General features: G+C 34.5%; 1 protein-coding gene across 3 annotated transcripts in view; it reads right to left on the minus strand.

The window, feature by feature from the left end:
• Positions 1–671: 671 nt before the first annotated feature.
• Positions 672–17,964, minus strand: part of IMMP2L (inner mitochondrial membrane peptidase subunit 2) — a 477,417-nt gene continuing 460,124 nt past the window's right edge. For all 3 annotated transcript variants that reach the window (XM_085318516.1, XM_085318517.1, XM_085318515.1), the window contains exon 6: positions 672–1,145. In XM_085318516.1, the coding sequence (XP_085174642.1) occupies positions 1,026–1,145 (120 nt within the window). In that variant the 3' untranslated portion in view covers positions 672–1,025. The remainder of the gene's footprint in view (positions 1,146–17,964) is intronic.

Below are 17,964 nucleotides of genomic sequence, written 5' to 3' on the forward strand. Positions count from 1 at the left end.
CAGCTGTCTGAAGTTGCTGTAGTTGCATGGTTTTAGCTGAAATGTTGAAAGACGTTTTGTGTGATTTGTTGAATTTTTCAAGTACTATCTGAAGTAAAATTTAATAAACATAAAAATAAGCTGATTTACACTAATCTGCAGCTGAAAATGTCTCTACAAGTTCTTTTCACTTACAATGGTGYAGAAGCTTTACTGCACATTCAGAGTTTACTTATAGCATTAATTACATATTTATGGTATTAATTTTATAGTATTTGTAGTATTAATTACATATTTTCAAAGAAGTGTGGCAATCAGTACTAACAAYGATTTACCATACTTGAAAAATGAATGAAACATTTGTTCAGATGCTGCAATATAATCTGCGTATTTTACTTGAATATCTACTTCAACAAGATGTACAAGGAATGTCTATATAAAACACTACTAAAAGAGATTAACTAGTATGTACGCAGTTTAATAATAAACACAAACATTAAAAGAAAAAAACTCATTAGATTTTGAAAAAATGTAATGACATATTGTATGATTTACCATTCAGCTTCAAAAATACCAATTTTTCAGTATTAGAAATTAGACAATCCAAAGTAAATTATGTGTAAATATTTTTTCATATGAATCAACARTAATAATGAAGGATATGTTCAATTGCTAAAGAAGCAAGCTAAATGTAAAAGATTAAAATATTTTATTGACGGTTTTAAAACTTTTTATCCAGAGAAACACAGGTACAGATATAGCAACTCAAGTTTTTTTTTTGCTCTGTGAAAAATTAAACATTCAGTCCTTCTACAACAATAAATGATTATTTCAAACTGAAATAATGCACAAGGTAATAATGTTTGAGATTAAAAAAAGACTTTACACTTAAGGTGGCATTTTAATGTGAATATGTTGCATATATTTGTTGATATGGTACCTGATGTTATAGGACATTTGGCAAAGCTCTTATTTGTGATGTTATAATCACTGCAACTCTTCCTGGTTAAACTTCACTTCAATGTTTTTCCCGTTGAATATTTATATTATTCTTGCTCCTTCTGAAGTGGTTTGCGTTCTGGAGGCAGCATTGGCTGTAACTTCTGCCAGCGTTGTGGAGGCCAGAGGATATGAGTAGCACGGGCATGTAGAAGTCCAAGAGAAACCTGTATCCAAAATGTAAACCAGAAAGATTATTAAATAATGCAAATTAAATAAAACAGGATTAATATAAAGCACATGATGATTTGTAAAAGTGATGAGACAATACAAAGCAAATAATTAAGAACATTTTGATGCATGTTGAAAGAGGRAAAAAAAACTACTTCAGCAAGACAATTTTTTCTTCATGATATGTTTTATGAAACCTAAAATGCCAGTGCGGAAATACAGTAGTTATCAAAAGCATTAACCAAGTATGTTCTTTTCATGTTCAAGAAGAAACAATGGCCAAAATAATCCACCAAAAGCTTGTGGTGATTACTTACAGCAGAGAATACTTATTCTSAGCATGGCAGAGCACGCTTCAAGTATCTATTCTGAGTAAGTTACACAGAATTTGTTTCTCTCAGATTTCAGGTAGTTACACTAATCACACAAGATGTTGGCTTTTCTTAACCATGCTGTGCTCTCTTTTTAGCTCTTTTTTTTTTTCAAAATTCCATTTGGTCCCGAAGCAAAATGGAAGTGACCATGAATCATAAATATTTTGTCAGCTTGAAGCTGTATTTCAAGCAGAATTATGTGGTGAAATACACCTACAGATCAAAGATTTTTGTAGTTCTGGGAGTACTTACATTTCATTCATATGGTTCTCAAAAATGTTTTATTGTCTTATTAATTCATGATGTTTTACTTCAATAAATCAAAATAAAAATTAATGCTGATATTGCTTACAAATAAATCACTTATAAGTGGAATTGTTTGGAAAACTGAATGGCCTATAAAATGGTAAGAAAATTGCAAACAACATTATTTTCAATTATAGTATAAAATTTCCTGAGAAACCAGACTAAGAATTTCTTGAGAATAGAACAGTTTGATTTGCTGATTGATATAATAATATAAGCCCTCAATGTCCATGTTTTACACTGAAATGAACAAAATTGATGTGGAGTTAATCTCACTCAACTTGAAATGTTTGCATATGGTTTAGAGATAACAGAGAGAAATAAATTTCCTATCARCTGTGAAGTATCCAGTGCCAATAGAAAAGTTATAAACATGACAAAGCCGTGGTTAGGATTGGAGGTCTTTATATGTGAAAAGACTAAATTATTAAGACTCTTCACAGATTCTGACAGGGTCAGAAATCTACAAAATCATGAATGGATGGAGAAAAAATGCATAGGCCTTATTTACATATTATGTCATTATATCTCAAAAGGAAGAATGAGGAAACATCAAATGACATTAGCTTGAAGAATTTTTAAAGCAAAGAAGGAGGAAATGCTTCTTCAGGGTGTGCGTAATTACATACATAATACAGGATACCATAGAGACCATAATAGAATAACCAACTGGTTATAATATTGGAAGAAAGGCAATCATACATAATTAAACATATAGCAACAGTGTAATCTATAYTCTCCAGATTACTCTCCTAATCTGGAGATGAGTGAGATGTGAGAGGAAACACTGAGGGAAAAATCATGTACTTGATGCATTCTTATGCTCTAAGGATCTGGCATTAGTTGCTGTCAGAGTCAGAAGTTAGAGGACTTTTGGTTTGAACCTGTACATTCCTGCTTAAAATGTTATGTAAACTCAGTTCTTCCCTTCCATTTCCCATCACAAAAAATAGTGATTTCAGTAAGCAGATAATTCAGTATTTTATGCAGACAGACACCAAACAGGCTCCGAGGAATATCTTCAACTAATTTTCTTGATTTAATTTCATAGGATTAATGTATATTCACCAGTCTCTCTACTACATAATCAAATCAGTGAAGTTGAAGTGGTCTATATCTAATTCCATACTCTGTAGCTTGATGAAGCAGGTGCTGAATTACTTGAATATAATTTGGTTACTTAATAACCCACAATATCTGAAAGAATCAGAAGTAGATCACACTGAAATTGCAATCTAATATTTTTCACTTGCTTGATCCCTATCCCTCGCAAGGATCACTTGATTCCTTGGATTCATCATAGCTTTTTTTTTTTTTTTTTTTTTTTTTTTTTTTTTTTTTTTATTTTTGTTTTTTTTTTTTTTTTTTTTTTTTTTTTTTTTTTTAAGCAAAGGACAATTAAGTCCAGGCTGTTAAGTGACAACTCCATTTTGATGGTATTTAGCTACATTTTCTAAAGTCTCACCACACTTATAGGTGGTGTGTTGGCTACAGAATGCACAATATCTTTTATCTTAATTTTCCCATAAAGTGGTCTGCAAATGTAATATTACCACAGGGATTTGTACAAATGTAATAATACTACGGGGAGTATACAGCATGATAGCACATATATTGCAAGCTGCTGATGAAACCCCACTGCTGCATATAAAATGTGATAGCATTAATACAGAGAAAAATACTAAAATACTCCTGTCAAACACAAATAACCTCTCGTTTTCAAAGCTCTGTTTTTCTCAGTGCATTGCTTATTACTGGTATCAACAGGATGTGTGCACGTATACTAAGAATATAAAAAATGAATCTAAACTTGTTTGACRATCAGCCTGAGAATAATTTTGCCTAGAGGATTACTTCTACTGACCATCATCTGATGTGAGACTAAGAAAGAAATATCCCCCCCTATAAACCTGATTTACAAGACTACATGACTAGTCCTAAAAAGGAAAAATGGGTATTGTTGGGTTATGGAAGGCTTTACTAGATAACAAATGACACTGATTCTCTAGCACTTCTTTTATAATAACTTAAATGCTCACTTTAAAAGCACCTTGATCTGTGACTTCTTYAAAGAACCTTAGTAACTTTTGCCCATTGGCTATTGTTATTCTGCAGTCACTACAGCAGTCATGAATTTCACTGAGGAAGAACAGAACTGTTGACAGAGAATAAGCTACCTTTGCTAATGGGTTTTCACTCATCAAGGTTTGATATGAGCAGAAGATAAACCGAGAGAATTGACTTCTCCTGGCAAAAGTGAAATAATGAAATAATCTATTAAAAAAGAGATTTCATCAGTTCCCTTACTTAAAAACATTATTTACTTTGGTTAGTTATGAAAATAAAATTGTTCTCTTGAAACACTGTTTTGACTAAAAGAAAAATGAATCCTTTATACACATACATTTATTGAGGAGCATCTTTCATATACAAACATGAGCAAGAGATGCCAGAAATCTAAATAGTTGGTTCTTACTGTTACACAGTGATCTATTTATTATTCTTGCTGCAGCAACAACAGGCACTATACTGAACTGAATTATTATTATTGTCCCTAACCTTGGCTGTTAAGGCATTTTTTCCTGCTTTTTTAAAACTTTGAATATTTAATTGCCCAACTGATAAGTCATTTTGTTAACATAGCAATTTTATTTGCAAAACAAGTTTTGAATGAATAATACTGTTTTCACACTGCTGCTGTGATAAAAGCATATTCCCTGGAAATTTGCTCGTTGTTAGTATGTTAGTTGCATGGAGACTGATTAGTTTTGGAACTGCTTTAGGGAAAGATAAGCTTAAGCTTGATAACACTATTTGCAACTGTCTTGCTCCTTGTGTCCTAATGGATTGGGATAAATGTACCTCTATTAGTATGGAGGCTTATATTACTATTACTTCCCCTAATTCCAAAATATATTGTTTTTCAATACTCATGGACTGTACTCTCCACCTCTTCTTGTCTGTTAGCCACTTGACATCTTTGCTGTCTGTTAACATGATGCCTTTTCAAATCCCCAGTCACAGTGAACGGAGAAGCATGGTGACTGTGAGAACCCTGATGAGCACCTATGCAGTGGTGCGCTCCAAATTTCTGTGGAAATCCAGGCCCTCAGTCCAGATTCCAAGAAAAGGGAAAGTATGCTTTGGTAATCCACATAACAGATAAGGATGAGGCCCTAGCTAAGGTTTTCTGTTTACTCAGGATACGTAAATTCTACCCAAGCCACTAAATTCAGCTACCACTTCTCCTTCATTTTCTACCTCTTGCTCACATTTTACATTAGGAGCATTCTCTGCTGATTTCTCCTTCTTCTCTCCTTGAACCTGTGGTGATTTGGCTCTAGCTTAAACAGCCAGGTCTTCAAGTTCTATGACAACATTAAAACGAGAAGGCACATCACTACTGAATATACTCCAAGTAACTGCAGTGCAGAACCAAAAGAAGAAAGACTTTTCTGAGCTTTTCTAATGCTCAGCTTCATAGTCAGTCAATTTGCTATTTAGAAGATATAAGCCAAAGAGACAAAAAGCTATATAGGAATGCTTGTTCAACTGTTGTAGCCCTGTAACCAGTATTGCTGTTGCTAGAAACAGGCTGCAGACTTTGTACCAACTCTTTCTCAGGCCTTGTCTCAGCTTTACTTGCATGCCTGGAGCTTTGACTTAGCTTGTTTAGCTGCRGCAGTAGTTTTTCGAATGACCAGATGGCTATTGCTGGATATGTTTTACTTTTGCCTATATTTGTACCATGTTGAGGTATAATCTAGCTTTTATATATGTTGTAGTAACAAGTAATTATTCTTTGTAGAATGATATATTTATGACCTTAACATAATAATGTAGTTTAGGAGAGTAGAGCCCAAGTTCATGAACAACTCAGCAATGGTCATTAAAAAAAAAAAAAGAAAGAGAGAGAGAGAGAGAGAGAGAGAGAGACTTGAGAGCCTGAGGGCTGGATAAGAAGGTTGTAAGACATACAAATAGAACAAAGAACAAGTTAGAGAACAAGGAATGTACCCAGCATATGTAAAGCAAGCTATATATACACTAAATACATAACATGGAGTTGCTGATCAGTGAAGACAGAATAAGGCATAAAAACATGTTAGAAAATATATTAATAACCTTAAGGGGAACTGAAAGTGAGAAAGACAAAGTCATCAACATCACATGCCTCCTGGAGAAGATTTTGGGATGATGAAAGAATACTTTCCCTTCTTTTGAGGAGGATGGTTGCTGCCTACCTTAGCACCTAAAAAGACTATAAACAATGAGAAATGAGCAGATTTCAAAAAGTGTATAACATTTAAAATTATATTATTTGTAACATTTGTTCTTTATTAGTTTGATAATTCAGAATGTGAATGTTGGTATCAGCATAACTGGACTAAGCATATTAACTACTTATTTATTTTATTTTAGTTGAACTGTTAAGATACCCATTTGTCTAACAATTAATTATTTTTTCCTGTATCAGGTGCCTTCCTCTTTTTGCTCACCACAAGATTTTGACTGTAACATTATGCTATTACATAAAATGTCAGAAGTGGTGCAGAAACAGAGAAAGGTGAGGGTTTTTTTTTCCCCCCCCTCACTTAATATTTCTTTTCTGTTTTTTTCCTAAACGAAGAAGGTGGATGGAACCTTAATAAAYGCATTTCAGTTGCAGTTTCTTCTGCTTCTGAAAAAATTACATTCAAAATCAGAAAAGAAAATTAAATAGACAATTTTATTATTCTCTTATAAAGTGTTTTGGTTTGGGGACAGAGTTAGTTCAGTTTAATTTTGTTATTTTAATAAAAACACAAAATCTAAATGAAACATTTAAATCTTTGTGTCAGTAGGCCCTGTAATAATCAGATTACAGGGTATAAAGAAATCTTGGAATATCTAGATCTGTCACAGGAAGATAATAATAAGCAAATCACTTAAAGCACAGCAGCAACCCTTAACACTGGAGCTAGACAATGACCATCTCTGAAAATGTACTTGAACAAGTACTTGAATACAAATACAGTGCTTCAGAAGAAAGAAATGCTACTATCTGAAAATGATCTTGTTTTATCAYGTTTAAGCCTTGAAAAAAATTCTATATTCATTTGTATTTTGTTTCTTAGTCTCCATAACAAACGTTCATATTTTGCAAAGCCTCTAAAGTGCCATTGGAGCACAACAACAGTAACAGCCTAACACAAACAAGAAAGCAAGAGCACTAAATTAAAAGTGCCACAGATTACCTGGGTACACGAGAAATTTTATCAACAATCAGAAAAATCAAGATTCTAAGGCATACATCAGCCTTTGGTTTTGAGGAGTCACTTCTGCTGTAGTCTCTTAAACTGAKTTATATTCTACCGGTATTCCACAGGCACCCCAAATGCTATAGACCAACACAAAAATTACAATTGTCTCAAACCATAGTGCTAGTGTTTCAAATCATACTTTCTTTTCTCTGAAGTAGCATATTCTTATATGCGTATAAACACTTAGTGAAAAATGAAGAAAAATATGGAGAACTTCTGGACTGTTTAAYGTTGGCACCATTTGAACAGATATATAGCTTTAAGGAATACTTCCCGAGGTAGTAGCCCCACTACCTATATCCTATTAGCCATTAGCTAGTTAGCTCCACTCCAGTGGCCTCTACTCCAGTTCTGGAAGATTGGGAATGGCAAATTCGTGTGGAGTTGGCAACGGTGTGCAAAGGGACCAAATTAATGAGAGAGGCGAGRAAGAAGTTCTAGAATATTTCTGTCCCCATATCTCAAACAAAGTATCCAGGTAGAAACACGTAGGCAACTATGCAGCATTTCAGCTATAATAGTAAGAAAAATATATAGCATGGGGTAGGTATCTGTGTCAAATTAGATTGTTTGTCTTTAAGAAAGGTTGTTACACTGGGTTTTGATATTAGATTGTAGGTGTAAAACAGTCTCACAGAGAATTCTCCCAGTAAATTAGTCTCTTCAAAAAATCCATACTTTAATAGAAAGTAAACATGATTGCTATTACATTTCATTTTCTGTACATGGTTGAACTTTGAAACAACTACTATCAAGCACAGTAGCAGGAAAAAGGCTCAATAAAAATAAAATCCTGTGGATTACAGTAAAATCCCACAGAAACCACTTCCTCTAGTAAAAGTATCTGGGATAATGAACAAAGGCAGAAGAAACAAATATCCTTGACCTCTTTCTTTTATGAATGTAAGAGTCACACAAAGATGAGAATCAATAAATCATTTTTRTACAAAACCATACCATAACAGATTTTGTTTAATTTACATCAGCTTGCCGGAGGTTGGCATAACAAGCTGCTAACTCACTCATGAATGTTAAAAAAAGTGATGGATTCCTTTCAACTATATGGCAAAATACTAGCATCTTCATCATTCTTTCCTCTCTTCCCTGAACAAATCAGACTTAATGTAGCCATACAGATCTAGTGACAAAGGAAAGAATGCAGCCCATTAATTTTGTTAGTAAGTGTTCCRTTACTGTTCCATTAGTTTGATAGCTGGAGCAGCAGCTCCAGCTATAGATAAAACACTCCATATGTGTTTGCTTTCACTGAGCCTACTGTATAATCAGTACAGGTCTTTATTAAAAGTTATCAAACTCAGATAGTGCTCACTAGGATAGAAAATATGTTATAAAAATATATGAAAATACATAAATCACATTGTGGCAATTATCTCATTTTGAGAAACAGTTCTAAACATTGAAAAAACACAATCAAAAATGAGGCATATATACTATAAATATATGCAAAGATGTAATTATAATCACAAAYTAAGATGTAAAAGAGAAAGCAAAATGTACTTCAGATGCAACAGATGATTTCCAGAATGAATAAAATTTGCTTTACGGTACGGAGTAACTGTTTAAAATTAGTATAACAATTGTGACTGCTCCAATCCAATATGGTTTTGCAATTTAAGCTATTCATATCAGACGAGGTGGGCACTGTCACTGCATCAAAATTAGAGCTCAAGTTATTGAGCGAATTGAAAAAATGTAAGACACTAAATATCAAAATAACTGAGTGGCATTCTCTTTCCTTCCATCACGTCTACATGTGTAGCTTAAGCCTRAAGTTATGAAAGAGATAAAAGAAGGAAATATTCACTAAAAATAGATCATCTTTCATATATGAGATCTTTCTACAGTTAATAATGCAGTGACTGGTTAAACTTGGACCATTATTTACATTCATGAAAGTACTGCAGATTTAAAGGAATTAAGAAGCAAGTAGAATATTTTTATTTGTTTTGCTAAGAAATCAGCTGTCAATGCTGTGACTAAATTAAACACAATAACAAGTTTGGTACAATCATTTCTATGTGCTGTCTTCCATCGGAATGCATTTTCTTCAAATTGTCAAAGATATATTATTAAAAAGGAAACCATAGCTAATTAGCTTCTTCACTGCCTCCCAGTTTCTTTTGTGTTCTCTAAAGACATTTTTAAAAACTTACAACACAACACTTATAAAGCAGCACTACTAGTCTTTTATCTTCGGTAAGTATAGCATTCTTAGAAATTATTCTTGCTTGCTTCTGATTAACAGAACCATTGTACTAAAATAGGTCTACGAAAGATTTATAAACCAATCTATTATTCATTTTAAAGATTTCTACTTGCAAAAATGGTGATAGAATTTGCTTAGTGCACAGTATGATGTGCTTTGCATGCTGCGTAGACAAAAATATCATTTAATAGTTAAAAGCTTTTTAAGATTTTACTGGGTGATGTACAGAATTCTTAGACTAAACAGGACTGTCACTGAGTCATATAATTCAACAGAAGAACAGAAWGTACTAATAGCATTCATGAAATAGCCCTACATTATAAAGCAGTAATATATTTGCAATTCAGTATTTTAAAGAATTGGTAATTTAAGTGGCAGGAAACAGTTCTTATAACAGATTCATTGCCTTCAGATAGAAAGTAATATCTCAATCTGTGCATATTAATTATTCAGGAATACATAAAAGCATTCAATGTGAATTCCTGTTGAGCAAAGTATTGTGTCAGTGTCAACAGAGTCAGGAGAATGTCAGGCTTAGTGACATTTTTCAGCTTACTACACTGATACTGATTTTGTGCATTGTCTTTCTTGATTGAATACTTAGGACATTATATAGAAATGCTGCATGCTACAAATTAAGTTGATCATTCTGTTGCATGTCATTAGTTTAGAGTTTCATTACAAAGCTTGGCAAACACAGCAGTAAGGTTCAGTGTGGAAGCCTCCTGCCCCCTGAGGACAGTGAAAGGAGTCACAGAAGGGCTCCTAAAGCTCATGAACACCCAGAGACAACATGCATCCACTCACCACTGCAGCCCTGCACTCCTTTTTAGACCCAATTAATCCCTGTAGGCACTACAGGCTCAAGCGGGTGAAACGATGCCCTCCGCTTYGTCGTCCCTTCTCTACGATGCTGTGTGTTTCCAGCAGGCCAGGACAGAGGTGTCCCTCCCTGCACTGTTTTCAGCACAGAGGCTGCAGGTCTCTGATTAACTGTGATGCTCTCTGCAAGATGGGAGAGAGTCCCTTCATACTCCCGCTCTGGTTCCACTGCTCACGCAAGAGCGAYAGTCAGGCAAAACCTGATCCTCACAAAGCAGGTCCCAAATCGGAGGCACTAGCATTGCAAATCTGAGCAAACAACCTGAACTTAAAGATCAAATGCCAGGCTCGTTCAGGGTAAAACAGACAGTGCTTTTTTTCTGTCAGAAGGAAACAGTAGACTTCAATTGCTAGATACACTTGAATTCTTCAAGACAAATGAAGTGAAAAAAAAAACCCACACTAGTTACCCATTGCAATTGATTTGTACTCTTCATACTCAYCCCTAAAGATCAGAAAAAATCTGATCCTACAAAACAAAAATCAGAGCCACTTACGAGCTTAAAGYAAGGTAAATCCTAAGGGATTTAATGGAGAACATCCCATCCTGCTGCTGCCTCATATGCTCTTTAAGGAGCAGCTCCAACTTGGGTGACTCCATTCAGGAGGACTGTGACAGGATGGCATTGGGAACAGCAGACTCCAGGCATTTAGAAAAGTTCAGTATCTTAAAWTTTATTTGGCAGATGATCACATCACAGTGATTATCAAACGCTGAGGTAACACAGAAAAAGACAAAGTAGATGAGCAGAAGCCACAAATGTAATTCAAGGGAATAGGTGAGAAAATACCTCTCAGTTAAAACAACAGCACACTTACGATACTACAATTGTTACTGTGCAAGACAAATCTTTTTTAAAGCTAGGAAAACTGTTCAGAAATTTTCAGTAAAAATAGTTTGTACATTCAGCAAATAGTTGTGTGAACCAGCTCATAGCATCTCAATTTTTTATTATACACTTCAACAGTTTTAGTCAGATATGAATCAGGTTCTTGAATTACTGTTAATAAAATCATTTTGATTTTCTCTTACCTTAAAAACAACCCTGATCAATAGACTATTCCACTTAATTAAATATTTCAAAAAATCCTACTGCGAGGCCTGTTTATATTTTCTTCGAAAATGGCATACAGAAACAGTTTGACTTAGAGAAAACACACTATAGGCAATATGAGCTATGAAAAGCAATAGAGAATAAATATTTAATGAGAAGCTAGACTATCAAAATGTCATTAAATAGCTGCATGATATGTTATTAAATTTATAAAAGACTTTTTAATACAGGTCTTTGCTTGAGGATGGCTAGAATTCATCAAAAACGGTAAATTTCATCAAGATAAACATGTATATGTAATCTCTCTCAGATAATTTACAAGGGAAAAAAGCACATAAGTATATAAAAAGATTTTTCTTTTCTTAATATCTATAACTTAAGAATGCTTAAATACTTCCTTTCTTTTATCTGATTTATCCCATATATTTGTTAAACCTATAGAGAGGAGATTAAGTGTACTAAAACCAGCTTTTACTTTATCTGGAAAAAAAATACCCCCCAAAAAATTTATTTTTCTCTGATCAATATTACTATGTTTTAGCATTCATAGTATCATAAGATACTGTGACATTTGTCAAAATACAGGCTTCTTGGTATAATTTAGAACATATAGTTATCCTTTCATTTTGTAAATTTGTGTTTAAATAATTGACACTATTACTTATGAACATCATTTCTACATCCTATATAACTAATCTTTTTCATCTTCATATTTAATTTCTTTAGTTAACTCCTGAGCAGCTTATGAAAAAGGCATAACAGATTTTTCTGAGGAAAAAAACTTCACAAAAATAAATCAGAAGTATAATAAGATTCATACTTCTTTTCAAACACTGCTGCAGTTCTTTTATACACGCCTTAGTCTTCAAGACTGGATCTCATATGTGAGACTGTTTAATCCTCTGCAGTCATTTCCCTGCGTGAGGAAAGCAGCTTTCATGTGTGCTTGTGGAGAAGGCAGCTKTATAGAGATGCCATCTCTCAGCCTGGCTGGTGTGCAAAGTAGCCCAGGTCTGCCTGATCCACACCTGACTGATCTGGAGGAGAGGCAGGAGACAGGAAGTCCAGATGGTGCAGGCCACCATCCTTAACAGGGACATCGGAGGAACTAGGAGGGACAGCAAGAGCTAACTATGAGCTTGTGGACCATTGCCTTAGAGGTCCGGTTCATTTGCCTGAACAGAAGTATCTAGTGCATTTTGAGATGTCCTAGGGAACCTCTACCAGCTGCCACGTCTCCTCACTCAGAAGGGCACAAGCCTCCTGTGGTCTATCTGTCAACTGCACGTAAATGTCTCAGATTCACTAGGGCATGGGARAACAGGTTATAGGCAGTCATCATCTGAGCAAGAGTTCTCCCATTGCTCTCTTCAAGACCTTTGGCATTCTCTTTGGAATAYGCTTGCCATTTCTTTTCTATTTTCTTTTTGCTCACTAGCCTTCTGTATCCTTAAGTAATGAGACAGGATACAATAAGGCAAATAATGGAGTGACAGACTGCATTCTTACAATACAAAAAGTTATCACCTCCCTCATTAGCCAAACACGATAACCAGATTTAATCCACTACTTTGCCATCAAGAGCTATATTWATCTCAAGCAGATATTAAGACTTGCTCTTAAGCTATACAGCATGAGCAGGAAAGCAGTGAAAGACTAATGAATTCAGTTTCCTGTATGTTTAATAAAATATTCTCTCTAACTGGCAATCAAGCCATAGTTCAGCAAAGCATGTGCTGAACTTTAAATACTCAAGTAAAATACATGATTACATTATTAAGTAAAATAAAATAAAATGAATATAAATTCCAGTGAGCCTGAAGATGCAAATTTATTAACTCTTTAGATAACTTATTTTCAGATTACATGTAGGTATTAGCCCATCTTAGCAAAATATAGGCACAGAACCATCAGGCCATCTGTACAGGAAAAATATTAACACATTTAAGTGTTCTAAATATTAAAGTTCTCAATATTAAAACTTAATATCCTTAAAACCAACTCATTACAATTCCACTTTCTGACAGAAAATCAACTAAATAAGTACTGCTTTTAAGTGCTTACCTTTAAAACATTAACTTGTTCAAAATATGCTGCAAAACCAACAGTGATTTTGTATCTCAGTTTTTTGAGGAACACATTTTAGGTCAGCAGTAGACTGCATATCCAACAACATTGCTACAGTGCCTGGAGATCCAAGTACTGTCTCTGAAATTAGCTGAGGAGTCAGCAATAGTGGCATGTGCAGACAGCAAAATCCGATACATTTTCATCATTCTGTTCTGGAAAAAATTTCTGTATGTTTACTGAGCTTTTTTTTCTGCTTCAGGAGTTTAGCACTCAAAGAAGATGAAAAAAAGTGATTCCTATTTTAAAATTATTACGATTTTGAGACTGTTACGAACAGTACATCTTCTAGCTTGCTTTAGAGTCTTAAATTGCTGTCAGCTATAACTAATGGCTATGGAAAGATGACAGTTGCAATTGCTTTTCAATGGAGATCTGGCAACTTCTCTGTAGCATCTTTGTTCCACCACTACTGCACAGTTTAAGCAACCCAATATGAGCTTTGTAAGGACTATACAATCTTGCTTCCAAAACAATATTTGGTGCATTTTCTTTTTCAGTGAACCCAATCTTTATTGTTCCTGAAGAGACAAAACCACCACTAAAATTGCAAAGTCAGTGTCCACCAGTGGACCAGGTGTCCATGCTTTACTGCAATCTCCTGCTGTAATCTAAGTTCCCAGTCTGTATGGCATCACACACAGCCAGAGGTGAACCTGAAGCTGCCTTGTCCTCTGAAGTCTCGCCATCTGGTGGTAAGCACCATTAACCCATTTGAAGAACCCAGTCTCAAACTGGAGGCTGCCATATCGTATGTTTGCAAACACAAGGATATGGTTTTAAGCATGAGTCAAATATATACCATGAGTCAAAACCATGCTATTCTAAATGCAGCATGCAAGAAGACAGAAGGTTTATAACTATCTAATGATAAGGAAAAGCATAGTTCTTATGACAAGTAATAAAATACAGGGCCAGAATCTCAAGTGAGTAGGAAAAAAGGGAGGATGTAGATGACAGCAAAACTGTGGATGGGAGTTTAGAGTTGCTTGARTAACTTTTATTCTGTCCTGAACTTAGAAGAAACTCTCCTCTCCAGGCCTCAGTAAATGATATAAATGCAATGAACATTAGCTGCAATTGGAAAATACTTCCAGTTAGTACTAATGTATTAAGTGAGCGACCAAATGCTCTAAACTTAGACTGAGCCACAGTAACCTTCATATTCCACTGCAACAGTGCATAGTGGCCAAGGCAACCCCTGCTATGTTCTCCAGCAAGGCCATTCTTTCAGTAATCACAGAACACTTTCACACCACCTTTCCTCATCCTCTTTTTCAGCCCTCTGCAGAAAGGAATTCACTACTATTGCATAACTCTCTAACACACATTTGTGTAAGGAATTCTTTTATATACTGATTGTTTCTGGATAGGAGCCTGATGCTTTCCTCTCTAGTAAGTCTGGCTGCAATTCCTGAGTGACTTCTCCTTTGATGCCATTCTGGCAGTCCTGTTTACTGCTCCCATGTGTGTGTGCCAAGAAAGGAGGAAACTTCCAGCTGGTCTTAATTATTCATCTTTAAGGCTTCCTACATGCTGGCTGCTCATGTTCCTAGGCAGAAGAGCCCACTAACCTTCCTCTACTGCCTGGCAGAGCAGGACACAGTTGTCATTCTCCGATCTCAACTGCCATGCTCCATTATACAGTGGAAGGGGTATCTACTATAAATCAACAATGTTTAATGGGGAAGACTGGAGAGCAAGGCATAATTACAAGCAAAATTTGAAAAAGAAAGAAGACAGAAATAGAGTAATTTCCAGGTTCAGCCAAATGGTGAGTTCTGCAGCAGAAATGCTGCATTCTCTGGCATCTGAAGAGATCTTTAATTCTGTGGCTGCAGAACAACAACCTAGATTAGTCCTTGACTTACATTAATGGACATGCCCTATCTCCCTTTAACCTTTAAACCTCATATAGACTCAGGAAAGTCATCTCACCTGTCTGATCACAATGAAAGCAAATTGTTAAGGTCATCTTTTCAATCATAAAGGGGAGGCTTTTTAAAGAGAAGTTGAGATTCTCCTGAAAAGGGAGATGGAACATACATGAAATCTGTAGAATATATATGGTGTTTGCTACAAATGTACAGATCAGAAAATAGAAAATAATTTAAGTAGTTTCTTCTTAGGTATAATATTTCAGCTGGCCTCAATTATTTAGCTTTAATACTTTGGTTTTTAAAAGTTGAGGTTATACTTAATTTCTATTGTTAAACTGAACTTACTCTTACCCAGCTCTTACAACTCTGTATTTATTTAAAGTCAGGCCTACTATCCTGTACAATGGCATCAATRCCAACCCTTCTTAATAAGTAATATTCATTTATGTAAGTGCTAAACCAAACCCTTACACATATGTAGAAGTTGACACTTTCTCTGAAAAGTCAAGATCTTCTCCAAGCTATGACAACAAAGAAAAATGTTCAATCTCCACTTACTATTCTTTAATACATACATAGACTCATTTATATTAGTGCAAAACACATGTAAAATGTCTCTCTTATTGCATATCATAGGCATACAGCTACTGAGAAAAAGATATTAGAATTCCTACTGTGACAAACAGCATCTTTCTTTTACTAAATTTATGGCTGCTACACAAAGTTGAACCTATTTGATGATTATCATTTGAGATTTATTACTTAGAGCCATGCCAAAATTAATCCTTATTTAACAAGGCTTTTTGATAGAGGTTTAAAATATCAAACTTCTGAATTATGCTCATTAAAACTATTTGTAAGTAATTTAATATGATAGCTTATAATAGTGTTCAGATGACAGCTTGTCACATAATTTTATGCTTGATACCTTGGCCCAGCTGATCTCCAAATGGTGACACTTTTATTATTCTTGGGGAAAAAAAGAAGCGTTAAAATTTCTGCCATTCCAGGTACCTTTTCCTTCCCATTCCCTCCTGGATCATGATACATTGACATCATCCACCCAAACACTAGCAAATCAAGAATTCCCTGCTTAGCATCTCCTAATTAGTCTGTTGTCAAATACCATTGTTGTAACTCAAGAGAGCCATAAACTGCACAGAAAAGGTAAAATATTCTAACCAACATGTTCATGTAGCCTAAGTTCTTCTCTGTTTTGAGATCCTAGGATCATATGAGATATGACACTTCTATGTAAAATCCTTTTCAGATTTGGAGTATGTCACATTTTATCAGTCAGGAGTCAACAAGTTTTGCATGACATCTCAGCCATAGGGAAAGCTTGGGTGTGAGTTTTTGTTTTGCTTGGCTATTTTTAGAGTACAGTGTAGATTGTAGTTAGGATTCTGAAAACTTCTCAGTCTTCAAAATGTAGTATAAAAACTATCTTTAGAAAAAGGATATTCTGAAATATAAAGCGCCCTTTATTTTTCATAAATAAAGAAATGAAATGAAATGAAGCGTGCTTGAAATGAAGCGTGCTTTAAAATATGCTTGCTAACAAAAATATCAAAATTATTTTTGTTATTAATATTTACTGATTAACCTACAGAAAGTCAAGTTAAGTGACAATAAAACAAATGAATATTAACTGTCAAAATAAAAGCAAGTCTCTTTGTCAAACCACAAATTGTGACAGAAAAGTAAAAATAAAAGCTCATCGATATACATAGCGTATTAACATTTTTTTTCATAATTTCTGCATTGTGATTATAAAGTTTAAGGTTATTTAAGAGACTAATTCCTGCCATTGGTGTTTCCTAGATAAAACAGCTACCCAGAGCTAATAATATATATCACTGTTCTTGTTAGTTAATGATTTATTAGATACAAAATGTCATCCTGAGCTGTGAATTTCTTAATGTCTTTGTTTCAGATGTAGTTTTGACATTGACAATGAGAGTCTGGACTCCTTCCTCAAACTGACTGGTAACTTATTTGAAAACTAGTTGCAGAAAATTCAAGAGGACTGTTCCTGTAAACCAGTGCTTCATGTGTAAGGACACTTGAATCTGACCCCAAGATTTATTTCATTTTCTTTTTAAAAAGAGAGAAAAAAAAAATGGACTTATGGAAGGCTTTAAAATATGTATCTATCCGTCAAACTTCATCTCTTGAATCTTACCAGTTTCAACTATAAATGCATAGAGCAGTGTGAGCAGCAAGACTTAATAGTATTATTACTCTGACATAAGCAGATGACAGTCTAATATTGTGCTGCATTTTACTTTTGATGAGGACTATTATCTCCAATAGGCATGATACCTAACAATAGCACAGCTTGCCATGACTTGTCTGGAAAACATGAGAGTTTATAGCAAATACATGAGATTTATGAATGTCACTAGCATACAGACCATTTTGTATGGCACTTACTGAAGTGCTAGGTAAAGKCCTTTTCCTTAGTCACAGGAAAAATAAACAAACAAACAAACAAACAAAACAGAAGGAAAAAAATCTAGTGTAATTCTAGGTTTTCCAAGCAATAAAAACATTCCTCCCACTAAATGATTTGAGTTCTACTATAGATTTGTGAAGACTATTAAATATTTCTTTCTGCATTAAATAGTGATGACCTGAGGGACTTGTTTATAAAACTTG

The sequence above is a fragment of the Rhea americana genome, unplaced genomic scaffold (genome assembly GCF_003343005.1).
Source record: "Rhea americana isolate MKP2758 unplaced genomic scaffold, rheAme1 scaffold_54, whole genome shotgun sequence".
Taxonomy (NCBI): Eukaryota; Metazoa; Chordata; class Aves; order Rheiformes; family Rheidae; genus Rhea; species Rhea americana.